Raw genomic sequence first — 27,832 nt, 5'->3', positions numbered from 1 at the left:
CCGGAACTTCAAGAGATGCTCACGGAGGATCCGTGGCCTCTACCTCTAAGAAGGGACCTGCTCCAGCAAGGACCCTGTCTGTTCCAAGACTTACCGCGGCTGCGTTTGACGGCATGGCGGTTGAACGCCGGATCCTGAAGGAAAAACGGCATTCCGGATTAAGTCATCCCTATCCTGATCAAAGCCAGGAAGGATGTAACCGAAAAACATTATCACCGCATTTGGCGAAAATATATGTTGCGTGGTGCGAGGCCAGTAGGCCCGACGGAGGAAATTCAACTGGGTCGATTCCTACATTTCCTGCAAACAGGAGTGTCTATGGGCCTGAAATTGGGGTCCATTAAGGTTCAAATTTCGGCCCTGTCAATTTTCTTCCAAAAAGAACTAGCTTCAGTCCCTGAAGTTCAGACGTTGTAAAAGGGGTACTGCATATACAGCCTCCTTTTGTGCCTCCAGTGGCACTTTGGGATCTCACTGTAGTTTTGGGTTCCAAAAGTCACATTGGTTTGAACCACTTAAATCTGTGGCGTTAAAATATCTCACATGGAAAGTGGTCATGCTGTTGGCCCTGGCCTGGGCCAGGCGCGTGTCAGTATTGGCGGCTTTATCCTGAAAAAGCCCTTATCTGATTTTCCATTCGGACAGGGCGGAATTGAGGACTCGTCCTCATTTTCTCCCTAAGGTGTTTTCAGCGTTTCACCTGAACCAACCTATTTGTGGTGCCTGCGGCTACTAGGGACTTGGAGGACTCCAAGTTGCTAGACGTTGTCAGGGCCCTGAAAATATGTTTCCAGGACGGCTGGAGTCAGGAAATCTGACTCGCTGTTTATCCTGTATGCACCCAACAAGCTGGGTGCTCCTGCTTCTAAGCAGATTATTGCTCGTTGGATTTGTAGTACAATTCAGCTTGCACATTCTGTGGCAGGCCTGCCACAGCCAAAAATCTGTAAATGCCCACTCCACAAGGAAGGTGGGCTCATCTTGGGCGGCTGCCCGAGGGGTCTCGGCTTTACAACTTTGCCGAGCAGCTACTTGGTCAGGAGCAAATACGTTTGTAAAATTCTACAAAATTGATATCCTGGCTGAGGAGGACCTGGAGTTCTCTCATTTGGTGCTGCAGAGTCATCCGCACTCTCCCGCCCGTTTGGGAGCTTTGGTATAATCCCCATGGTCCTTACGGAGTCCCCAGCATCCACTTAGGACGTTAGAGAAAATAAGAATTTACTTACCGATAATTCTATTTCTCATAGTCCGTAGTGGATGCTGGGCGCCCATCCCAAGTGCGGATTGTCTGCAATACTGGTACATAGTTATTGTTACCAAAAAATCGGGTTATTGCTGTAGTGAGCCATCTTTTCTAGAGGCTCCTCTGTTATCATGCTGTTAACTGGGTTCAGATCACAAGTTGTACGGTGTGATTGGTGTGGCTGGTATGAGTCTTACCCGGGATTCAAAATCCTTCCTTATTGTGTACGCTCGTCCGGGCACAGTATCCTAACTGAGGCTTGGAGGAGGGTCATAGGGGAAGGGGCCAGTGCACACCAGATAGTCCTAAAGCTTTCTTTAGATGTGCCCAGTCTCCTGCGGAGCCGCTATTCCCCATGGTCCTTACGGAGTCCCCAGCATCCACTACGGACTATGAGAAATAGAATTATCGGTAAGTAAATTCTTATTTTTTTCACGTCACCCCTAGGCCTAATGAGTCGCATTCAGAAATTTAGAAAAAAATATGAAGTAAATCGGTTTTATGTTATCCTTAGGTTCAGTTATGTGGTGGGGGACAAGATTCACTTCTGTTTGTCCACACAGTTTGACTCACAGCCACAAGCACTGGTTTTGCCTTTTACATTGACCATAAATAATTTTAATTGGTTCTGGACTACGGCACACAGTTTGAGAACCACTGCAATAGGAAATGCTGTATGGGAGTCTTATTGTGCTTGGTAGGACTTTCCACAGAGCAGATGCAGCTTGGAGGATCTCCTGCAATTGTGAATGGGAGCGAACAATGTGTGTGGATGAGAAATGCAGATCTTGAGCAGAGAGATCAAGTTGGGATATATTTTGAGATAAGCGAAGAGATGTATGTTGCTGTAGTTTGATAGCCTTATATGTAAGTAAAAGTATTATATTGTTTTACAGGCAGCCAGTGAAGTGGATCAGCAAATTAAAGTCTAGCTAGAAAGATTAGCCTTGCAGCTGCATTCTTTGTATACAGGTTGAGTATCCCATATTCCAAAATATGGAATATTCCAAAATATGGACTTTTTTGAGTGAGTGAGATAGTGAAACCTTTGTTTTTTGATGGCTCACTATACACAAACTTTGTTTAATACACAGTTATTAAAAATATTGTATTAAATGACCTTTAGGTGTATATGAAACATAAATGAATTGTGTGAATGTACACACACTTTGTGTATTAAACAAAGTTATAAAAAATATTGGCTAAAATTACCTTCAGGCTGTGTGTATAAGGTGTATATGAAACATAAATGCATTCTGTGCTTAGATTTAGGTCCCATCACCATGATATCTCATTATGGTATGCAATTATTCCAAAATACGGAAAAATCCGATATCCAAAATACCTCTGGTCCCAAGCATTTTGGATAAGGGATACTCAACCTGTATGTGATTCTATAGTTTTACTTCTTTTTAGGACAACTGAATTGCTTTTGCGCCCTCTCTCAGCACTTTAGACCGGGTGGTATTCAATTGTTTGCCTATAGGGAGACAGTGTTCAGAGATGTGAAGCCACTCAATGTGTAAACTATTGGGCACGCTGCCAAAAATGTGCAAAAAGCCGGTCTTCGATAATCTCTGCTCGTCCCCCTAGAAGGATGTGAACAGACATATTTGTGCACTTAGGGGTCGATTCTATTCGGCAACTAATGAATAGCGCCGGGAATTAGCTCCCGACGCTATTCAATTCAGCAACTAGTTACGTCGGCGATGGCCCGTTCTCGCCGACAAAACAGGTTGAATTGTCGGGAGAACGGACATTCTCCGACTTAACTCCCCGGCGCGAGGCTGATTCCCGACAGAATCAGCCTCGCGCCGGCCGCGAGGCAGCACTTTTGTCGGGTTTCTCTTCTCATCCCCCGGGGATGAGAGAAGAATTCCCGACAATTGCAGGTAATTAGTTGCTGTATTGAATAGCGTCGGGAGCTAATTCCCGGCGCTATTCATTAGTTGCCGAATAGAATCGACCCCACAGTGTGCTTTTGAGGTAGATGTCTTAGGCTTGGATTTGCACTTTCACTGTCACGGGTGGCTGCCACATCTGTGCCCCCCTCCATCTCCCTGCTGGATTGTTTTTTCGTTGATGTATCAAGGGGTAACTGTTCAGATTAGTAGAGTTTAGTGTGATGAGAGGTGAGTGATATTTCTGCATAATACTGCACAGTTGATTGTTGTCGTAAACCATCCTATGGATGTGTTACTGCTGTAATTTAATTCTATAATGAAGAGAGCAGATGACTTTGTATGGGCTGGTGGAAACCGATCCCCTTGAATATTACATATACCCTTAGAGACTGTATATTCTAAAGGTTTGTTTTTGTTAGAGAATGCTATTTGACTTGCATATATCTTGTGCAAATTCTGTTTTATCTTTTCAGGTACTTGAACGAACAGGAAATTGGACGGTTCCCATTCAAGTCCTTTGCTTCCAGCCTCACGTGCTCCTTATTAGTTTTGGATTCAGACACAATCTATTTTTCGGTAACATTTCACTCACTCTTTAAAACATGCTTTGCTGTGTCAGTTAGATAACTGGTCCATTTGGGCAGCTCACAGATCAAATCCTTTTATCACTGGTTTTTATTTTTCTCCCATCATCCATTTGGGGACACTGGAGCATTGTACTGTGCATTTGGAGTGATGGAGGACACTGGCACTTTAATGGGCCCTACACACTGTATATAACACAGAACGATATGAACGTTCTCATTCGTTAATGAATGAGAACTCGTTCATATCGTTCTGTGTGTAGGCACTAACGATTAACGATGCGCAGCCCTGCGCTTTTTAATCGTTGGTGCCCTATGTCTTACACATGCAGGCCAATTTGGACGAGATTGTCCATATTAGCATGCACTGCTATGGAGCCGGGTGACTGGGGGAGTGAAGAAACTTCACTCCCACCCCCCCTGCCGCCGGGTCGGCCGTATCCGCCGCCAGGCAGCTCGTTGGCGGATCTGCCAGTGTGTAGGGCCCATAGGAATTGACCAGTCTGAACTGGCTCCTCTGCCTCCATACCCCAGTATGCCTAGTGAGCTCAGTTTGGTTAAAGTGCCCTTCAGAGCCGGGTGTCTTTCCTTCAGTCTGCTGTGCATCCTGTTCATTTTTGATTTTTACATTATTCTTTTCCTGGGGCAGACTCTGTGCTACCTGAGTCCGCCTGCTCCGTGGGGGACCCGCCATAGGGTTGTGTCCGGGTGTCTCGAGCACAATGTCAGCTGATGCTGCAGCTCCACCATGCACCGGAGGTCAAGTAGCAGTAAGTAGGATCCGTTTTCGGAAAGAATCACCAAAGCTGTGGTTAACCTCTGTCCAGGACACGGTGGGTGCCATAACGCTGGGACCAGCGGGTGGTGCCAGCAACGGCTGCTACTCTGCTACAGCCTGCCTCACCACTTTGGTGAACAAGTTACAGCAGCCCAGTCTTTCTAAGCACGCAACTGAATGCAGGTAAAAGCTGCCAAGAGTACCTGACTCGGCGGGAGCCCCCATTTTACACTGCTGCAATGGGACTATCTGCAGTCCAACAGTGCAGAAGCCATCTAAGCAGCCCAGCTACAGACTGTAGCCACCTTTCGTAGTGCCCTACTGCTTCAGGACTCAGGCTTGTATATGCATTCCACATCTATTAATTGCTATGTATTAAGGGTGGCTGCATGTGTGTTTCGGTGTTTGGCAGTAGTATTGAACCTGACAACACTCTGTATAACATAGTTCTGTTTGGAAGCGAGTCAGTCCCTGCCAACCATCTGTATATATCTGTACGCGTCTGAGAGTTACTGTATAAAAACTGCTGCTGGGTGACTGCAACTAGACCATTGAGGTCTTGGGTGCACTGACCACCACGGCCCTGCTGGTGTGACCATTTTATAGCCATTTAATTTGCCTCCTCAGTTCTCTCTGAGACATTTTGTGTGTCACACAGCAGCATGCAGTAGCAACAGTTCCAAAGTCTGTGCAGCCAGATACTGAATCCAGGCAGAGGAGACCTATGTAGGTAGCGCATCACTGTTGCCTAGGACTGTCTGTTTCACGCGCCTGCCTGTGAATATATGGTTATACATGACCATGAGAATGTCTCTGCTGCAATTGCAACGGTTTCTCTCCTCCTTTATTTGGCATTGTTTCTGTTCCTGTGCGGATGGTACAACCTCAGTCTATAATATGCTTAGAACCCTCTCGCTATGGGGCTCTGCTAGAATGGTTGAGAAGTTTAAAGGATCCCTCATTTTCCCTCTAGGTCAGGAAGAATGAATCTAGAAGGGAATGTGGTTAAATTACCGGCTGTTGGAATCCTGAGCCAAGCCTGGTATTCCCACTCTGGTGGTCCACGCCACCATCCGAGGGGGAAAATAATAGTGTAGTGAGTGGACACACTGCGCTGGCTGTCAGGTTCCCGGCGTCTGTCTCATAACCGCCGGGTTCCCATACCGATCCCATCTAGAAGAGGTATTCAGACCCTAATGTTCTGGTATTCTACCTTGTTTCACTAGGAATTAATCTTCCTTTTTTAAGTATGGTTGGCACCAAAAGTCGCCATTTTTCCAGTTCAGACTTGGTAATTGTGCAAGACTCCACCACCACTGCCAATACCCAGAATAATGCTCCAGTTTCTCCCTATGGATTCCGATAAATTTATTTTAATGGTAAGTACAAAAATGTTATTTCTCTTACGTCCTAGAGGATGCTGGGGACTCCGTAAGGACCATGAGGTATAGACGGGCTCCGCAGGAGACATGGGCACTATAAAGAACTTTTAGTATGGGTGTGCACTGGCTCCTCCCTCTATGCCCCTCCTCCAGACCTCCGTTAGATCTTGTGCCCAGAGGAGATAGGGTGCATTACTGGGAGCTCTCCTGAGTTTTCTGTGTAAAAGAATTTTGTTAGGTTTTTTATTTTCATGGAGCTCTGCTGGCAACAGACTCCCTGCATCGTGGGACTGAGGAGAGAGAGAAGCAGACCTACTTAAATGATAGGCTCTGCTTCTTAGGCTACTGGACACCATTAGTTCCAGAGGGAGTCTGAACACAGGTCTCACCCTGGGGTTCGTCCCGGAGCCGCGCCGCCGTCCTCTTCGCAGAGCCGGAAGATAGAAGCCGGGTGAGTATAAGAAGAAAAGAAGACTTCAAGGCGGCAGTAACGCTGCGCACCATTGCTCCCACACAACACACACATGGCACAGATGGGTGCAGGGCGCAGGGGGGGTGCCCTGGACAGAAATAAACCTCATTACTGGCAAAAAAAGATATGTATTAGGCTGCGGAGGCAGCAAATAGATGATCCCCTGCCATTTTGTATTAATTGAAGCGGGACCGAAGCCCGCCGCTGGAGGGGGCGGAGCTTGATCCCTCAGCACTAACCATCACCATTTTCTCCACAGAAGCTGCAGAGAACGCTGGCTCCCCGGACTCTCCCCTGCTGAACGAGCTCAGAGGGCTGAAAAAAGAGGAGGGGGGCACATTACAGGCGCAGTGAGTGGGAAAATCAGTGTAATTTCATATAAAAGCGCTATCTGGGTTTATTCCAGTGTTGGTTTGGTGTTCTCTCTCTCTCTCTCTCTCTCTCTCTCTCCTCCTCCTCCTCCTCCTCCTCCTCCTCCTCCTCCTCCTCCTCCTCCTCCTCCTCCTCCTCCTCCTCCTCCTCCTCCTCCTCCTCCCCCCCCCCCTCCTCCTCCTCCTCCTCCTCCTCCTCCTCCTCCTCCTCCTCCTCCTCCCCCCCCCCCTCCTCCTCCTCCTCCTCCTCCTCCTCCTCCTCCTCCTCCTCCTCCTCCTCCTCCTCCTCCTCCTCCCCCCCCCCCCCCCCCCCCCCCCCCAAAGGGCCTGGTTGGGGAATTCTCTTTATAGTTATATCCCTGTGTGTATGGGGTGTCGGTACGTGCGTGTCGTCATGTCTGAAGCGGAAGGCTTATCCAAAGAGGAGGTGGAGCAGATGAGTGGTGTCCTCGTCGGTGGTGCCGACTGAGGAATGGATGGATATGTGGCATATGTTAAATGCAAGTTTAGTATCATTACATAAGAGACTGGACAAAGCAGAGTCCAGGGTGTCGGCAGGGGGTCAATCCACGGATTACACCGACTCACAGGGCCTCAGAAACATCACTTGTCACAAATAGTAGACACAGATACCGACACGGACTCTGATTCCAGTGTCGACTATGATGAAGCGAGATTGCACCCTAGGGTGACAAAAAGTATTCAGTGCATGATTATTGCAATAAAAGATGTTTTGCATATCACTGATGAACCCTCAGTGCCTGACACAAGGGTGCACATGTTTAAGGAGAAGAAACAGGTAGTAAACTTCCCTCCATCTCATGAACTTAACGAGTTATGTGAAAAAGCTTGGGAAACTCCATATAAGAAACTGCAGATTCCCAAAAGGATTCTTATGGCGTACCCTTTCCCTACACAGGACAGGGTACGTTGGGAATCCTCTCCCACAGTGGACAAGGCTTTAACACGCCTGTCCAAGAAGGTGGCGCTGCCGTCCCCTGACACAGCAGCCCTCAAGGATCCAGCGGACAGCAGGCAGGAGACTACGTTAAAATCTATTTATACACATACTGGTACTTTACTTAGACCGGCAATTGCGTCGGCATGGGTATGTAGTGCAGTAGCAGCTTGGACAGATACCCTGTCAGCTGACCTTGATACCCTTGATAGGGATACCATTTTGTTAACATTAGCCCATATTAAGGTCGCGGTCTTATATATGAGGGACGCTCAAAGAGACATTGGCTTACTGGGTTCAAGAGCCAATGCCATGGCTGTTTCTGCGAGACGATCCTTATGGATTTGCCAATGGACGGGTGATGCGGACTCAAAAAAGCATATGGAGGTCTTACCTTACAAGGGTGATGTATTGTTTGGGGATGGTCTCGCGGACCTGGTTTCCACAGCTACCGCGGGTAAATCTACCTTTTTGCCCTTTGTTCCCCAACAGCAGAAGAAACCTCCACAGTATCAGATGCAGTCTTTTCGGTCGCAAAAGTCCACAAGAGGTCGGGGCTCCTCTTTCCTCGCCAGAGGTAAGGGTAGAGGTAAGAGAACACCTGCTTCGGCTAGTTCGCAGGAGCAGAAGTCCTCCCCGGCTTCCGCTAAGTCCACCGCATGACGCTGGGGCTCCCCTACGGGAGTCCGCACCGGTGGGGACACGCCTTCGACTCTTCAGCCAAGTCTGGGTTCAGTCAGACGTGGACCCTTGGGAGAGGGAAATTGTTTCCCAGGGCTACAAGCTGGAATTCGAGGAGGTGCCACCACGCCGGTTTTTCAAGTCTGCCTTACCAGCTTCTTCCCCAGAGAGGGAGGTAGTATTAGCTGCAATTCAAACGCTGTGTCAACAGCAAGTGAAAAGGATATTATTCGACCCTGTTTGTGGTCCCGAAGTCGGATGGTTCGGTCAGACCCATTTTAAATCTAAAATCCCTAAACCTGTACTTGAAACGGTTCAAATTCAAGATGGAATCGCTCCGAGCTGTAATATCCAGCCTGGAAGGGGGGGATTTTATGGTGTCGCTAGACATAAAGTATGCTTACCTTCATGTCCCCATATATACCACTCATCAGCAGTTCCTGAGATTCGCTGTACAGGATTGTTATTACCAGTTTCAGACGTTGCCGTTTGGGCTTTCCACGGCCCCAATGATTTTCACCAAGGTAATGGCGGAAATGATGGTGATCCTGCAAAGGCAGGGTGTCACAATTATCCCATACTTGGACGATCTCCTGATAAAAGCAAGATCAAGAGATCAATTGCTGAAGAACGTGTTGCTCTCCCTGAGGGTGCTCCAACAACACGGTTGGATTCTCAATCTGCCAAAGTCGCAATTGGTACCAACGACTCGACTATCGTTCCTAGGCATGATACTGGACACGAAACGAAAGAGGGTTTTTCTTCCGTTGGAAAAAGCCCAGGACCTCCAGAACATGGTCAGAGATCTGCTAAAGCCAAAAAGAGTGTCTGTTCATCAATGCACTCGAGTTCTGGGAAAAATGGTGGCCGCATACGAGGCCATTCCTTTCGGCAGATTTCATGCAAGGACATTTCAGTGGGACATTCTGGACCAGTGGTCCGGGTCCCATCTACAGATACACCAGAAAATAACACTGTCCACCACGGGCAGAGTGTCTCTCCTATGGTGGCTGCAAAGTGCTCACCTTTTAGAGGGTCGCAGGTTCGGCATTCAAGACTGGGTTCTGATAACCACGGACGCGAGCCTCCGAGGATGGGCAGCGGTCACCCAAGGAAGACATTTTCAGGGACTATGGTCAGACCAGGAGTCCTGTCTGCACATCAACGTGCTAGAATTAAGGGCCATATACAACGGCCTTCGACAAGCTGAGAGTCTTCTTCGAAACCTACCGGTTCTGATTCAATCAGACAATGTCACAGCCGTGGCACATGTGAACCGACAAGGAGCAGAGTTGCGATGGTGGAAGCCACCAGGATTCTCAGCTGGGCGGAAAATCACGTAAGCGCTCTGTCAGCTGTCTTCATTCCGGAGTAGACAACTGGGAAGCGGACTTCCTCAGCAGACGATCTCCATCCAGGAGAGTGTGGACTTCATCAAGAAGTCTTTGCAGAGATAACTGGTCTCTGGGGAATTTCTTAAATAGACATGATGGCGTCACGCCTCAACAAAAAGCTTCGGAGGTATTGTGCCAGGTCTCGGGACCCTCAGGCAGTAGACGCACTGGTGACGCCATCGCAAAGATTTTGAGGATAATAAGACAGAAAAGAGTAAAGTCAATACTTATTGTTCCAGACTGGCCTCGAAGGGCCTGGTACTCGGATCTTCAGGAAATGCTCACAGAAGATCCTTGGCCCCTTCCTCTCAGGGGGGACCTGTTGCAGCAGGGGCCCTGCGTATTCCAAGACTTACCGCGGTTGCGTTTGACAGCATGGCGGTTGAACGCCGAATCCTAGCTGAAAAAGGTATTCCGGAGGAGGTCATACCTACTCTGGTAAAGGCTAGGAAGGAGGTGACGGCGAAACATTATCACCGTATCTGGCGGAAATATGTCTCTTGGTGTGAAACCAAGAATGCTCCTACGGAAGATTTCCATATGGGCCGTTTTCTCCACTTCCTACAGACAGGAGTGGATATGGGCCTAAAGTTAGGGCCGAAATCTGTACCTTAACAGAGCCTATCTATATTCTTTCAGAAGGAACAGGCTTCTTTACCAGAAGTCCAGACTTTTGTGAAAGGAATGCTGCACATCCAGCCTCCTTTTGTGCCCCCAGTGGCACCCTGGGACCTTAACGTGGTGTTACGGTTTCTTAAATCTCACTGGTTTGAGCCCCTTCAAACGGTTGAATTAAAATTTCTCACCTGGAAGGTGGTCATGTTGTTGGCCTTGGCATCTGCAAGGCGTGTGTCAGAATTTGCGGCCTTGTCTCACAAGAACCCCTATTTGATTTTTCATGTGCATAGAGCGGAATTGAGGACTCGTCCTCAATTTCTACCTAAGGTAGTGTCTTCATTTCATATGAACCAACCTATCGTGGTGCCTGTGGCTACGAGTGACTTGGAGGACTCCAAGTCCCTGGATGTAGTCAGGGCCTTAAAAATTTATGTAGCCAGAACGGCTAGGGTTAGGAGAACAGAGGCTCTGTTTGTCCTGTATGCAGCCGACAAGATTGGCGCGCCTGCTTCAAAGCAGACTATTGCTCGCTGGATCTGTAACACTATTTAGGCTTATTCTATGGCTGGATTGCCGTTACCAAACTCTGTGAAGGCCCATTCCACTAGGAAGGTGGGCTCGTCTTGGGCGGCTGCCCGAGGTGTCTCGGCATTACAGCTTTGCCGAGCAGCTACTTGGTCGGGTTCAAACACTTTTGCAAAATTCTACAAGTTTGATACCCTGGCTGACGAGGACCTCGCATTTGCTCAGTCGGTGCTGCAGAGTCATCCGCACTCTCCCGCCCGATCTGGAGCTTTGGTATAAACCCCATGGTCCTTATGGAGTCCCCAGCATCCTCTAGGACGTAAGAGAAAATAAGATTATAAACCTACCGGTAAATCTTTTTCTCCTAGTCCGTAGAGGATGCTGGGCGCCCGTCCCAGTGCGGACTGGAACTGCAAGACTTGTATATAGTTATTGCTTACGTAAGGGTTATGTTACAGTTGGAATCGGTCTTTGACTGATACTGTTATTTGTTCATACTGTTAACTGGTTATGTGTATTCCAGGTTATATGGTATGATTGGTGTGGGCTGGTATGAATCTTGCCCTTAGATTATCAAAATACTTTCCTCATATTGTCCATCTCCTCTGGGCACAGTTCTCTAACTGAGGTCTGGAGGAGGGGCATAGAGGGAGGAGCCAGTGCACACCCATACTAAAAGTTCTTTATAGTGCCCATGTCTCCTGCGGAGCCAGTCTATATCCCATGGTCCTTACGGAGTCCCCAGCATCCTCCACGGACTACTAGAAAAAGATTTACTGGTAGGTTTAAAGTCTTATTTTTCACCTTCTATGAATTACCTGATGATGGACACCTCTTATAAATGCTGAAAGTTGTGTAAATTTGGAATGCACACTACCTCTTAGAAAAGTAAACCCCCCCCCCCCCCAAAAAAAAAATAAAAAAAAATTGGTTATAAGCAAGAAAATCCATTTTAATGTTAAATGTCATATTTCACATTTCAGTAAATATTATCTTTGCCTTACAGCTTCCACTCTATTATCTAGTCACCAACTGTTCAGTTGTTGCTAGGAAGAGTTTGGGGAACTGTTGTGTTTTTAGTAATGTGTTAACTTTTTTTTTTATTTTTTTTTAAATTTTTGTTACAATGGTATCCCAACTTGTGTTTGGCTAAAATCACTTGTTTTTCTACAGAATTGTTTGGTGTTTTTCTGATTTAAAGAATCTCTCACACCGTCTTTACAGTTACCACAAGTGTATATATACTTGTGGGACATTCTCATTTTTTTTTTTTTTTTTTTCTTCTCAAACCAGAGACTAGTACTACATTGCCCAAGTCGTTTTTGCATCCATCCTTAAGCCGAGATTTAAGAGAGATGACTTCCCATCACAGACACGACTCTTCAGGAATGGGTCTCTCAGCCAATCCGTCCTTAAACCTACCAACCGGTCATGGACGGATGAGCCAAGGTTCAGGTCGCCCTTCCCACTTGATGAACCCAGGTTCCACCTCTAAGTTTAGTCATCAAGACTCTCATGGCATGTGGTCTACCAACTCTTCTCAAGGCTTACCGCCTATATTTGGCCATGGTAACAGACCTGCTCCCCCTTCATCTTCTCAGCCCAAGATTGAACCTGATGACACCAGTAAGATTTTGGCCAGCTTTGGTCTTTCTTCCAAGGATTTGGATGAATTGAGTCGCTACCCTGTGGAAAAGATCACTCCTAAAAATTTGCCAAAGATCATTCTGGATCTTAAGAAGAAGAGGTCAGAAGAAATGGCTAAACAGAATTTGAGAGAGAGGCCTTCTCGTGAGCCATTGAGAGTTTCTAGTGATGACACAAGACCCTTCAGAAGAGATCATTTTAATGATCGCTCATCAGGTCTTGACACTGTGGTTGACTACGGCCATGGGAGCCGTTATGGAGATCCTGCTTATCGCGATAGACTTGAGTTTGAGGGCAGGTTAAGAGAACGGGAGAGGCTTAGAGGAGAGCGTTTCCGATCTGATGCGTCTTATCATAAGGTTGATAATGACTATAAACGCATGGGCTTCAGCCAGTCACAAGAAAGATCTATGCATGAACAGACCAGTGGAATGCCTTACAATTCAAAAGTTAATGATTTGCTTGGAGTGCCACCCAAAGGCTTTCCTTATCTCTGTTCTCTCTGTGATATACAAATTGTTTCGCAGCAGGTGAGTTATTCCTAGCTCCGTTATCTGTTTGAATTCTCAAGTCTCATGATGTTTGTATTTGGTTGTACAAAACACTTAAAGTGGTTATTTCTGCCTTTAAAGAAAAAAAAAAAAAATCAAATGACTGATTTTCTTCAGTTAGCATTAAAAGTCAAGCTTGGTGTGTACAAAAAAATTATACTTTTTCACATGCTTGCTATCATCTGCCAGGTAACAGTTCTTTGTCACAAACATCTATCCCCAGACTTCCTTTCAGGTTTCTCTCCTTCTGACTCCCAATTAATGCAGTTATTTTTTATACTTCAGAAACCTTTTATGTACAGGCATTTCATACAGACCTTCATGCTGCAGTCATGTTGCTAATGAGATGTTGAGATTGTGGAAGCAAGCTTTGAACTAGGATATACAGAATCTTTAAATACATGTAAACAATCCTGTCCAGATTGCGATCTCGGACTATCTTTTTATACCGTTTCATACCCAATACTTTCTAAACAATGCAAGGCTAGGTAAATCCAAGGTACCACATGGCCAAGATGCTTAAAATGAACCTTTTTTATTTTCTCCCAGTCATTTGTATAGAAGGTTCAAGTCCTAAGAGCTAAACCAACCTAGATAAAGCACATGGTATTTTTTTTTTTTTAACTAAAACTCCTGAAGAAATATTTAAGACCCTGCAGAAACCAAGTAACGATGGCTGCTTTTATGAATGGTGTGTGTTCATGATATTAAGGGCTTCAGATGGGTCACACTTTTTTTTTTTTTTTTGGAAGCTTGGACTGGAAATTAACGGTCGTATTTTGAAACCGGTTTTCAACATATTCTGAGATCTGATATTCGCCCATACGGTCTGCTCATTAAGCAGAAGTGGAACAACGTCATCGCTAGTTACCTTTTTTTTGGGGGGGGGGGGGGATGGGGGCTGTTCCCTTTTTGATGTAAGCAATTTTGAAGACTTCACGCTATACTGACTTTACCATGGTTGATTTCCTTTATCAGGCAGTGGGATTGATTTTGGAATGTGTTTTAGCCTAGCAAAGTGCAATGTTTGACCTATGGCAGAAACACAACAAGGCTTATTACATGTAATAGTTTCTCAAGGGAAGTCTGCCATGAATAGGTTTGGAGGCCTGGACTTTTGGCCCCTGGCTTACTTGTTGGACAGTGTACACATGAAGAAGAAAAGTACTGGCGCCGGCTGTAATTCAAAACACAATAAATAAAATATAAAGTATATCTTTTAATATATCCAACTACAATAAAATATTCTATCTCGCAAGGATAAAACAATGAATTGATAAAAATAAATCTGTAGGATGCCACAGAGATAAACCCTTTCAAGTGAAATGTCCACAATTCCTGGCTAGGACACTGTTCCACATTTGCCCACAAGTGGAATGGATGTAAAAAACTTTTTACCAGACTTGCTTCCGGATACAAGTCCCCTAGGAGTCCCATGCAAATAGGGTCCAGATAGCAGATGGGGGTAAGGCCGAGTCTGTGACGAACTTGTGTCGGAATTTGATACAGTGGATGCCAGTGGGTCCAAATAACGCCAGGAGGTGGATAAGGGTGCTGGTACTTGTGGTCCTACAGAGAAGAGCCAACGCGTTTCGCTGGTCTGATGGGTGCCAGCTTCCTCAGCTTCCAACGCGTTTGGCTCTTCTCTGTAGGCCACAAGTACCAGCACCCTTATCCACCTCCTGGTGTTATTTGGACCCACTGGCATCCACTGGATCAAATTCCGACACAAGTTCGTCACAGACCCGGCCTTACCCCCATCTGCTATCTGGACCCTATTTGCATGGGACTCCTAGGGGACTTGTATCCGGAAGCAAGTCTGGTAAAAAGTTTTTCTCTATCGTCCTAGTGGATGCTGGGGTTCCTGAAAGGACCATGGGGAATAGCGGCTCCGCAGGAGACAGGGCACAAAAGTAAAGCTTTTCCGATCAGGTGGTGTGCACTGGCTCCTCCCCCTATGACCCTCCTCCAGACTCCAGTTAGATTTTTGTGCCCGGCCGAGAAGGGTGCAATTCTAGGTGGCTCTCCTAAAGAGCTGCTTAGAGAGTTTAGCTTAGGTTTTTTATTTTACAGTGAGTCCTGCTGGCAACAGGATCACTGCAACGAGGGACTGAGGGGAGAAGAAGTGAACTCACCTGCGTGCAGGATGGATTGGCTTCTTGGCTACTGGACATCAGCTCCAGAGGGACGATCACAGGTACAGCCTGGATGGTCACCGGAGCCGCGCCGCCGGCCCCCTTGCAGATGCTGAAGTTAGAAGAGGTCCAGAATCGGCGGCTGAAGACTCTGACAGTCTTCTAAAGGTAGCGCACAGCACTGCAGCTGTGCGCCATTTTCCTCTCAGCACACTTCACACGCTGTCACTGAGGGTGCAGGGCGCTGGGGGGGGGCGCCCTGGGAGGCAAATGTAAACCTATATACTGGCTAAAAATACCTCACATATAGCCCCCAGAGGCTATATGGAGATATTTAACCCCTGCCAAACTTCACTAAAAGCGGGAGACGAGCCCGCCGGAAAAGGGGCGGGGCCTATCTCCTCAGCACACAGCGCCATTTTTTCTCTCGCAGAAAGGCTGGAGAGAAGGCTCCCAGGCTCTCCCCTGCACTGCACTACAGAAACAGGGTTTAAACAGAGAGGGGGGCACTAATTGGCGATATAAATATATATATATAAAGATGCTATTAGGGAGAAACACTTATATAAGGTTGTCCCTATGTAATTATAGCGTTTTTTGGTGTGTGCTGGCAAACTCTCCCTCTGTCTCTCCAAAGGGCTAGTGGGGTCCTGTCCTCTGTCAGAGCATTCCAGGTGTGTGTGCTGTGTGTCGGTACGTGTGTGTCGACATGTATGAGGACGATGTTGGAGGAGGCGGAGAAATTGCCTGTAATGGTGATGTCACTCTCTAGGGAGTCGACACCGGAATGGATGGCTTATTTAGGGAATTACGTGAAAATGTCAACACGCTGCAAGGTCGGTTGACGACATGAGACGGCCGACAAACAATTAGTACCGGTCCAGGCGTCTCAGAAACACCGTCAGGGGTTTTTAAAAAAACAAAACAAAAAAAAAACGCCCATTTACCTCAGTCGGTCGACACAGACACGGACACTGAATCCAGTGTCGACGGTGAATAAACAAACGTATTCCTCATTAGGGCCACACGTTAAGGGCAATGAAGGAGGTGTTACATATTTCTGATACTACAAGTACCACAAAAAAGGGTATTATGTGGGAGTGAAAAAACTACCTGTAGTTTTTCCTGAATCAGATAAAATAAAATGAAGTGTGTGATGATGCGTGGGTTTACCCCGATAGCAAATATTGGCGTTATACCCTTTCCCGCCAGAAGTTAGGGCGCGTTGGGAAACACCCCTTAGGGTGGATAAGGCGCTCACACGCTTATCAAGTGGCGTTACTGTCTCCAGATACGGCCGCCCTCAAGGAGCCAGCTGATAGGCAGCTGGAAAAATATCCTAAAAAGTATATACACACATACGGTGGTTATACTGCGACCAGCGATCGCCATCAGCCTGGAGATGCAGTGCTGGGTTGGCTTGGTCGAATTCCCTGACTAAAAATATTTTATTGATATAGAGCATTTAATAGGATGCATTCTATATATATGTATGCGAGATGCACAGAGGGATATTTGCACTCTGGCATCAAGATAAGTGCGTTGTCCATATCTCCCAGAAGATGTCATGGACACGACAGTGGTCAGGTGATACAGATCCCATACGGCACATGGAAGTATTGCCGTATAAAGGGAAGGAGTTATTTGGGGTCGGTCCATCGGACCTGGGGGCCACGGCTACAGCTGGGAAATCCAACCTTTTTACCCCAAGTTACATCTCAGCAGAAAAAGACACTGTCTTTTCAGCCTCAATCCTTCCGTTTCCCATGTGGGCAAGCGGGCAAAAGGCCAGTCATATCTGCCCAGACATAGAGGAAAGGGAAGTAGACTGCAGCAGGCAGCCCCTTCCCAGGAAAAGAAGCCCTCCACCGCGTCTGCCAAGTCCTCAGCGTGACGCTGGGGCCGTGCAAGCGGACTCAGGTGAGGTGGGGGGTTAGTCTCAAGAGTCTCAGCGCGCAGTGGGATCACTCGCAAGTTGACCCCTAGATCGTACAAGTATTATCCCAGGGGTACAGATTGGAGAGTCGAGACATTTTTTCCTCGCAGGTTCCTGAAGCCTGCTTTACCAACGGCTCCCTCCGACAGGGAGGCTGTATTGGGAAAAAATTCACAAGCTGTATTTCCAGCAGGTGATAATCAAAGTACCCCTCCTACAACAAGGAAAAGGGTATTAGTCTTCCACACTATATTGTGGTACTGAAGCCAGACGGCTTGGTGAGACATAGTCTAAATCTGAAATCTTTGAACACTTACATAAAAAGGTTCAAATCAAGATGGAGTCACTCAGAGCAGTGATAGAGAACCGGAAAAAAGGGGACTATATGGTGTCCCTGGACATCAAGGATTACCTCCATGTCCAAATTTGCCCTTCTCAACAAGGGTACCTCTGGTTCGTGATACAGAACTGTCAATATCAGTTTCAGACGCTGCCGTTGAATTATCCACGGCACCCCGGGCCTTTACCAAGGTAATGGCCGAAAAGATGATTCTTAAAAGAAGAAAGGCATCTTAATTATCCCTTACTTGGACGATATCCTGAAAGGGGCAAGTTTCCAGAGAACAGTTGGAGGTCGGAAAAGAACTATCTAAAGTAGTTCTACGACAGCATGAGTGGATTCTAAATATTCCAAAAATCGCAGCTGTTTTCCGATGATACGTCTGCTGTTCCTAGGAATGATTCTGGGCATAGTCCAGAAAGAGGTATTTCTCCTGGAGGGGAAAGCCAGGGAGTTATCCGACCTAGTCAGAAACCTCCTAAAACCAGGCCAAGTATCAGTGCATCAATGCACAGGAGTCCTGGGAAAAATGGTGGCTTCTTACGAAGCGATTCCATTCGGCAGATCTCACGCAAAAACTTTTCAGGGGGATTTGCGGGACGAATGGTCCGGATCGCATCTTCAGATGCATCAGCGGATAACCCTGTCTCCAAGGACAAGGGTGTCTCTTCTGTGGGGGCTGCAGAGTGCTCATCTTCTAGAGGGCAGCACGTTCAGCATTCAGGACTGTGTTCTGGTGACCACGGATGCCAGTCTGAGAGGCTGGGGAACAGTCACACAGGGAAGAAATTTCCAAGGAAGTGTGGTCAAGTCTGGAGATTTCTCTCCACATGAATATACTGGAGCTAAGGGCAATTTACGATGCTCTGAGCCTAGGAAGACCTCTGCTTCAAAGTCAACCGGTGCTGATCCAGTAGGACATCATCATGGCAGTCGCCCACGTAAACAGACGGGGCGGCACAAGAAGCAGGAGGGCAATGACAGCAAGGATTCTTCGCTGGGCGAAAAATCATGTGATAACACTGTCAGCAGTGTTCATTCCGGGAGTGGACAACTAGGAAGATTTCCTCAGCATGAATGAATTCCACCCGGAAAAGTGGGAACTTCATCTGGAAGTTTCCACATGTTTGTAAACCGTTGGGAAAGACCAAAGGTGGTTATGATGGCGTCCCACATGAAGCGCCAGGTCTAGAGACCCTCAGGCAATAGCTGGGACGCTCTGGTAACACCGTGGGTGTACCAGTCGGTGTATGTGTTCCCTCCTCTGCCTTTCATACCCAGTGTATGGAGAATGATAGGAAGGAGAGGAGTAAGAACTATACTCGTGGCTCCGGTTTGGCCGAGAAGAACTTGGTACCCGGAACTTCAAGAGATACTAGAAAGGATCTTGATTCAGCAAGAATCATGTCTGTTCCATGACTTACCGCAGCCGCGTTGACGGGTGAACGCCGGATCCTAAGGGAAAAAGGCATTCCGGAAGAGGTCATCCCTACCCTGGTCAGAGCCAGGAAGGAGGTGACCGCACAACATTATCACTGCTTAGGTGAAAATGTGTTCCATGGTGTGAGGCCAGGAAGGCTCCACGGAAGAATTTCAACTACCGGTAGGTTAATTCCTACATTTCCTGCAAACAGGAGTGTATATGGGTCTCAAATTGGGGTCCATTAAGGTTCAAATTTCGACCGGTCGATTTTCTTCCAGAAAGAAATTGGCTTCAGTTCCTGAAGTCCAGAAGTTGTTAAGGGAGTACTGCATATACAACCCCCTTTTGATGTCTCCAGTGGCACTGGGCGATCTCAACGTAGTTTGGGATTCCTAAAATCACATTGGTTTAAACAACTCAAATCTGTGGATTTGATATATCTCACATGGAAAGCGACCATGCTGTTGGTCCTGGCCTCGGCCAGGCGAGTGTCAGAATTGGCGGCTTTATCTCACAAAGCCATATCTGATTGTCCATTCGGACAGAGCAAAGCTGTGGACTCGTCCCCAGTTTCTCCCTAAGGTGGTGTCAGCGTTTCACCTGAACCAGCTTATTGTGGTACCTGCGGCTACTAGGGACTTGGAGGACTCCAAGTTGCTGGATGTTGTCAGGGCCCTGAAAATATAGTTTCCAGGTCGGCTGGAGTCAGGAAATCTGACTTGCTGTTTATCCTGTATGCACCCAACAAGCTGGGTGCTCCTGCTTCTAAGCAGACTATTGCTCGTTGGATTTGTAGTACAATTCAGCTTGCACATTCTGTGGCAGGCTTGCCACAGCAAAAAATATGTAAATGCCCATTCCACAAGGAAGGTGGGCTCATCTTGGGCGGCTGCCCGAGGGGTCTCGGCATTACAACTCTGCCGAGCAGCTACGTGGTCGGGGGAGAACACGTTTGTAAAATTCTACAAATTTGATACCCTGGCAAAAAGAGGACCTGGAGTTCTCTCATTCGGTGCTGCAGAGTCATCCGCACTCTCCCGCCCGTTTGGGAGCTTTGGTATAATCCCCATGGTCCTTTCAGGAACCCCAGCATCCACTAGGACGATAGAGAAAATAAGAATTTACTTACCGATAATTCTATTTCTCGGAGTCCGTAGTGGATGCTGGGCGCCCATCCCAAGTGCGGATTATTCTGCAATACTTGTACATAGTTATTGTTACAAAAATCGGGTTATTGTTGTAGGAAGCCGTCTTTCAGAGGCTCCTTTTGTTATCATACTGTTAACTGGGTTTAGATCACAAGTTGTACGGTGTGATTGGTGTGGCTGGTATGAGTCTTACCCGGGATTCAAAATTCCTCCCTTATTGTGTACGCTCGTCCGGGCACAGTACCTAACTGGAGTCTGGAGGAGGGTCATAGGGGGAGGAGCCAGTGCACACCACCTGATCGGAAAAGCTTTACTTTTGTGCCCTGTCTCCTGCGGAGCCGCTATTCCCCATGGTCCTTTCAGGAACCCCAGCATCCACTACGGACTCCGAGAAATAGAATTATCGGTAAGTAAATTCTTATTTTTACATCCGTTCCACTTGTGGGCAAATGTGGAACAGTGTCCTAGCCAGGAATTGTGGACATTTCACTTGAAAGGGTTTATCTCTGTGGCATCCTACAGATTTATTTTTATCAATTCATTGTTTTATCCTTGCGAGATAGAATATTTTATTGTAGTTGGATATATTAAAAGATATACTTTATATTTTATTTATTGTGTTTTGCATTACAGCCGGCGCCAGTACTTTTCTTCTTTGTATACATTGTTGAGGGAACTGACCTTCCCTGTACAGGCTGCCGTTGACAGCGCACTCTATTTGTTTATTTTTTTAGTGTACCCATGAGTGACATGTATATGTTCAGTGATCTGTGATGCTAATTTTTGCTGTTCTTGCAGCATTGGAATGACCATGTTAAGGGTCGGGCACATAGTAGACAACGCCTCCAGCAGCTTCAAATGTATGTTGAGTATTTTTGCATTCTTTAATATATCTAATTTTAAAATGTATTAAGTGTGTTTATGTGGATGCGAGCACTCCAAGGTGGGGGGGGGGGGGGGTGGTTATCCATGCAGTGTGCTGCAGATATGGCCTGCTGGGAATACTGCAGTAGTGACAACAAAAATGTGCGTTAACAGTTGACGCTATGTCTGTGCTGAATTGCAAATCATGCACTAAAGGACTATGGGGGAGAATATAGTTCAGTGGTAGCCAACCCTAGTCCTCGAGAGCTACCAACAGTTCACGTTTTCCAGCTCGCCTAGCAGGTGCACAGGTGTAGTCATTACTCAGACACATTTTAAAAGATCCACAGAGGGAGCTAATTACTTAACTTGTGATTCTGTGAGGAGACCTGGCAATATTAACTGTTTTAGCTCTTGATGATCCAGGTTGGCTATCCCTGATGGTTCCTATAATGTTTACGCATTATTTGTCCCCTTCACTTGTTTTTACAGAGCAAATCATCGGACGATAGATCAACTGTATATCAAAATAATGAACTAAATGTTACTGAAGCATTTACATCTATATTTGTCTCCTCTCGTTGCTTTTAAGATTACATTTTTAAACTGCTTCCTTGCCTCATTCTGGTGTAGTGACAGTTAGATTCTGCGTGACCAGCTTTCATTCTCCTAGGTAACAGATGCTCTAGACTGCAGAATGATAGTTGTGTACACATAGCGATGTGGTGTCAGTTGTATCAAACCATAAAAAAATGCTGGTATAACTTTTAAACCTAGTACATCATATGGAATTGAGTTTTATTTGCCTCTTAAATTATTTCTCTACTGCTAATCCCCACAGTCTGATGAATTATGGGTATTTTCTGAGTTCTGCAGGGTTAATGCTGGCCATGTGCTGCAGCATCCCATAACGTGTGGTCCAGTTGGTTTGTTTTTTTCTCGTTAAATGCAAATCCCTGGTAAATGCTCTGTGTAACGAGTCCGGCAGTGAATTGGCCACTTGGAACTCTGGATCTTTGCTCTGTGTGTGGACAAGGGGGTCAATTCTATTCTCCGACAGTTGAATAGCGCCGGGAATTAGCTCCCGACGCTATTCAATTCAGCTCCAGTTAAGTCGGCGATGGCCCGTTCTCGCCGACTAAACAGGTTGAATTGTCGAGAGAACGGGCATTCTCCGATTTAACTCCCCGGCGCAAGGCTGATTCCCGACAATCGCCCTCGCGCCGGCCGCAAGGCAGCACTTGGGAATTCTTCTCTCATCCCCCGGGGATGAGAGAAGAATTCCCGACAATTGAGGGTCACTCGTCGCTGTATTGAATAGTGCCGGGAGCAAACTCCCGGCGCTATTCAACTGTCGGAGAATAGAATTGACCCCAAAGATTTCAGACAGTAGTCAAGTTAGTAGTCATGGTAGCGGTGTGTAAACTTGGTGCAATTCTAGTACAGTGATGAGTGGGTGCCGGCGTGTACGCTATTTTCTTTTGTGAAAGAGTACAGCATGCCAGAGAAGAATCCGCTATGATTCCACCTGTGTCTAACACCATCTTCCTTTCTATATAATCTGATGAAATGTTTTTCTCTGACGTCCTAGTGGATGCTGGGGACTCCGTCAGGACCATGGGGAATAGCGGCTCCGCAGGAGACAGGGCACAAAAGTAAAAGCTTTAGGATCAGGTGGTGTGCACTGGCTCCTCCCCCTATGACCCTCCTCCAAGCCTCAGTTAGATTTTTGTGCCCGGCAGAGAAGGGTGCAATCTAGGTGGCTCTCCTAAAGAGCTGCTTAGAGTAAAAGTTTTGTTAGGTTTTTTATTTTCAGTGAGTCCTGCTGGCAACAGGCTCACTGCATCGAGGGACTTAGGGGAGAGAAGTGAACTCACCTGCGTGCAGGATGGATTGGCTTCTTAGGCTACTGGACACCATTAGCTCCAGAGGGAGTCGGAACACAGGTCTCACCCTGGGGTTCGTCCCGGAGCCGCGCCGCCGACCCCCTTGCAGATGCCGAAAAGTGAAGAGGTCCAGAAACCGGCGGCAGAAGACTTTTCAGTCTTCATAAGGTAGCGCACAGCACTGCAGCTGTGCGCCATTGTTGTCAGCACACTTCATAGCAACGGTCACTGAGGGTGCAGGGCGCTGGGGGGGGCGCCCTGGGCAGCAATGATAGTACCTTATTCTGGCTAAAAATACATCACATATAGCCCCTGGGGGCTATATGGATGTATTTAACCCCTGCCAGGTCTCAGAAAAACGGGAGAAGAAGCCCGCCGAAAAGGGGGCGGGGCCTATTCTCCTCAGCACACAGCGCCATTTTCCCTCACAGAAATGCTGGTGGGAAGGCTCCCAGGCTCTCCCCTGCACTGCACTACAGAAACAGGGTTAAAACAGAGAGGGGGGGCACTTATTTGGCGATATGATTATATATATATTAAGATTCTATAAGGGAAAAACACTTATATAAAGGTTGTCCCTGTATAATTATAGCGTTTTTGGTGTGTGCTGGCAAACTCTCCCTCTGTCTCCCCAAAGGGCTAGTGGGGTCCTGTCCTCTATCAGAGCATTCCCTGTGTGTGTGCTGTGTGTCGGTACGTGTGTGTCGACATGTATGAGGACGATGTTGGTGAGGAGGCGGAGCAATTGCCTGTAATGGTGATGTCACTCTCTAGGGAGTCGACACCGGAATGGATGGCTTATTTAAGGAATTACGTGATAATGTCAACACGCTGCAAGGTCGGTTGACGACATGAGACGGCCGGCAAACCAATTAGTACCTGTCCAGGCGTCTCAAACACCGTCAGGGGCGTTAAAACGTCCTTTTACCTCAGTCGGTCGACACAGACACGGACACTGACTCCAGTGTCGACGGTGAAGAAACAAACGTATTTTCCTTTAGGGCCACACGTTACTTGTTAAGGGCAATGAAGGAGGTGTTACATATTTCTGATACTACAAGTACCACAAAAAAGGGTATTATGTGGAGTGTGAAAAAACTACCTGTAGTTTTTCCTGAATCAGATAAATTAAATGAAGTGTGTGATGATGCGTGGGTTTCCCCCGATAGAAAATTATTGGCGGTATACCCTTTCCCGCCAGAAGTTAGGGCGCATTGGGAAACACCCCTTAGGGTGGATAAGGCGCTCACACGCTTATCAAAACAAGTGGCGGTACCGTCTCCAGATAGGGCCGCCCTCAAGGAGCCAGCTGATAGGAGGCTGGAAAATATCCTAAAAAGTATATACACACATACTGGTGTTATACAGCGACCAGCGATCGCCTCAGCCTGGATGTGCAGCGCTGTGGTGGCTTGGTCGGATTCCCTGACTGAAAATATTGATACCCTTGACAGGGACAGTATTTTATTGACTATAGAGCATTTAAAGGATGCATTTCTATATATGCGAGATGCACAGAGGGATATCTGCACTCTGGCATCAAGAGTAAGTGCGATGTCCATATCTGCCAGAAGTTGTTTATGGACACGACAGTGGTCAGGTGATGCAGATTCCAAACGGCACATGGAAGTATTGCCGTATAAAGGAGAAAAAGACAACGTCTTTTCAGCCTCAGTCCTTTCGTCCCCATAAGGGCAAGCGGGCAAAAGGCCAGTCATATCTGCCATGGGATAGAGGAAAGGGAAGAAGACTGCAGCAGGCAGCCCATTCCCAGAAACAGAAGCCCTCCACCGCTTCTGCCAAGTCCTCAGCATGACGCTGGGGCCGTACAAGCGGACTCAGGTGCGGTGGGGGGGGTCGTCTCAAGAGTTTCAGCACGCAGTGGGCTCACTCGCAAGTGGACCCCTGGATCCTACAAGTAGTATCCCAGGGGTACAGATTGGAAATTCGAGACGTCTCCCCCTCGCAGGTTCCTGAAGTCTGCTTTACCAACGTCTCCCTCCGACAGGGAGGCAGTAGTGGAAACAATTCACAAGCTGTATTCCCAGCAGGTGATAATCAAAGTACCCCTCCTACAACAAGGAAAGGGGTATTATTCCACACTATATTGTGGTACTGAAGCCAGACGGCTCGGTGAGACCTATTCTAAATCTGAAATAGTTGAACACTTACATACAAAGGTTCAAATCAAGATGGAGTCACTCAGAGCAGTGATAGCGAACCAGGAAGAAGGGGACTATATGGTGTCCCGGGACATCAGGGATGCTTACCTCCATGTCCCAATTTGCCCTTCTCACCAAGGGTACCTCAGGTTCGTGGTACAGAACTGTCACTATCAGTTTCAGACGCTGCCGGTTGGATTGTCCACGGCACCCCGGGTCCTTACCAAGGTAATGGCCGAAATGATGATTCTTCTTCAAAGAAAATGGACGATCTCCTGATAGGGGCAAGGTCCAGAGAACAGTTGGAGGTCTGAGTAGCACTATCTCAAGTAGTGCTACGACAGCACGGGTGGATTCTAAATATTTCAAAACTGCAGCTGTTTCCGACGACACGTCTGCTGTTCCTAGGGATGATTCTGGACACAGTCCAGAAAAAGGTGTTTCTCCCGGAGAAGAAAGCCAGGGAGTTATCCGAGCTAGTCAGGAACCTCCTAAAGCCAGGAAAAGTGTCAGTGCATCATTGCACAAGGGTCCTGGGAAAAATGGTGGCTTCTTACGAAGCGATTCCATTCGGTAGATTTCACGCAAGAACTTTTCAGTGGGATCTGCTGGAAAAATGGTCCGGATCGCATCTTCAGATGCATCAGCGGATAACCCTGTCTCCAAGGACAAGGGTGTTTCTTCTGCGGTAGCTGCAGAGTACTCATCTACTAAAGGGCCGCAGATTCGGCATTCAGGACTGGGTCCTGGTGACCACGGATGCCAGCCTGAGAGGCTGGGGAGCAGTCACACAGGGAAAAAATTTCCAGGGAGTGTGATCAAGTCTGGAGACTTCTCTCCACATAAATATACTGGAGCTAAGGGCAATTTACAATGTTCTAAGCTTAGCAAGACCTCTGCTTCAAGGTCAGCCGGTATTGATCCAGTGGGACAACATCATGGCAGTCGCCCACGTAAACAGACAGGGCGGCACAAGAAGCAGGAGGGCAATGGCAGAAACTGCAAGGATTCTTCGCTGGGCGAAAAATCATGTGATAACACTGTCGGCAGTGTTCATTCCGGGAGTGGACAACTGGGAAGCAGACTTCCTCAGCAGGCACGACCTCCACCCGGGAGAGTGGGGACTTCATCGGGAAGTATTCCACATGATTGTGAACCGTTGGGAAAGACCAAAGGTGGACATGATGGCGTCCCGCCTAAACAAAAAACTGGACAGGTATTGCGCCAGGTCAAGAGACCCTCAAGCAATATCTGTGGACGTTCTGGTAACACCGTGGGTGTACCAGTTGGTGTATGTGTTCCCTCCTCTGCTTCTCATAACCAAGGTACTGAGAATTATAAGACGTAGAGGAGTAAGAACTATACTCGTGGCTCCGGATTGGCCAAGAAGGACGTGGCACCCGGAACTTCAAGAAATGCTCACAGAGGACTCATGGCCTCTGCCGCTAAGAAGGGACTTGCTTCAGCAAGTACCAGGTCTGTTCCAAGACTTACCGCGGCTGCGTTTGACGGCATGGCGGTGGAACACCAGATCCTAAGGGAAAAAGGCATTCCGGAAGAGGTCATTCCTACCCTGGTCAAAGCCAGGAAGGAGGTGACCGCAAAACATTATCACCACATGTGGCGAAAATATGTTGCGTGGTGTGAGGCCAGGAAGGCCCCACGAAGAAATTTCAACTCTGTCGATTCCTGCATTTCCTGCAAACAGGAGTGTCTATGGGCCTCAAATTGGGGTCCATTAAGGTTCAAATTTCGGCCCTGTCAATTTTTTTCCAGAAAGAATTGCCTTCAGTTCCTGAAGTCCAGAAGTTTGTCAAGGGAGTATTGCATATACAACCCCCTTTTTGTGCCTTCAGTGGCACTGTGGGATCTCAACGTAGTTCTGGGATTCCTCAAATCACATTTTAAAACCGCTCAAATCTGTGGATTTGAAATATCTCACATGAAAAGTGACCATGCTGTTGGCCCTGGCCTCGGCCAGGCGAGTGTCAGAATTGGCGGCTTGGTCTCACAAAAGCCATATCTGATTGTCCATTCGGACAGGGCAGAGCTGCGGACTCGTCCCCAGTTTCTTCCTAAGGTGGTGTCAGCGTTTCACCTGAACCAGCTTATTGTGGTACCTGCGGCTACTAGGGACTTGGAGGACTCCAAGTTGCTAGATGTTGTCAGGGCCCTGAAAATATAGGTTTCCAGGACGGCTGGAGTCAGGAAAACTGACTCGCTGTTATCCTGTATGCACCCAACAAACTGGGTGCTCTTGCTTCTAAGCAGACGATTGCTCGTTGGATTTGTAGCACATTTCAACTTGCACATTCTGTGGCAGGCCTGCCACAGCCTAAATCTGTCAAGGCCCATTCCACAAGGAAGGTGGGCTCATCCTGGGCGGCTGCCCGAGGGGTCTCGGCATTACAACTCTGCCGAGCAGCTACGTGGTCGGGGGAGAACACGTTTGTAAAATTCTACAAATTTGATACCCTGGCTAAAGAGGACCTGGAGTTCTCTCATTCGGTGCTGCAGAGTCATCCGCACTCTCCCGCCCGTTTGGGAGCTTTGGTATAATCCCCATGGTCCTGACGGAGTCCCCAGCATCCACTAGGACGTCAGAGAAAATAAGATTTTACTTACCGATAAATCTATTTTTCGTAGTCCGTAGTGGATGCTGGGCGCCCATCCCAAGTGCGGATTGTCTGCAATACTTGTACATAGTTATTGTTACAAAAATCGGGTTATTATTGTTGTGAGCCATCTTTTCAGAGGCTCCGCTGTTATCATGCTGTTAACTGGGTTCAGATCACAGGTTGTACAGTGTGATTGGTGTGGCTGGTAT

General features: G+C 47.4%; 1 protein-coding gene across 1 annotated transcript in view; it reads left to right on the top strand.

Moving 5' to 3' along the window:
- The window catches only part of LOC134933420 (matrin-3-like), a 221,607-nt gene that overhangs the window by 14,899 nt on the left and 178,876 nt on the right, over positions 1-27,832 (top strand). The window contains exons 2-4 of the mRNA XM_063928616.1: positions 3,624-3,726; positions 12,207-13,090; positions 20,892-20,953. Coding sequence (XP_063784686.1) covers positions 12,269-13,090; positions 20,892-20,953 — 884 coding nt within the window. The 5' untranslated portion in view covers positions 3,624-3,726; positions 12,207-12,268. The remainder of the gene's footprint in view (positions 1-3,623; positions 3,727-12,206; positions 13,091-20,891; positions 20,954-27,832) is intronic.

This window comes from Pseudophryne corroboree, chromosome 6 (assembly GCF_028390025.1).
Source record: "Pseudophryne corroboree isolate aPseCor3 chromosome 6, aPseCor3.hap2, whole genome shotgun sequence".
Lineage (NCBI taxonomy): Eukaryota > Metazoa > Chordata > Amphibia > Anura > Myobatrachidae > Pseudophryne > Pseudophryne corroboree.
Note: the sequence above shows the minus strand (reverse complement) of the source record. Positions and strands in the feature narration are given on the sequence as shown.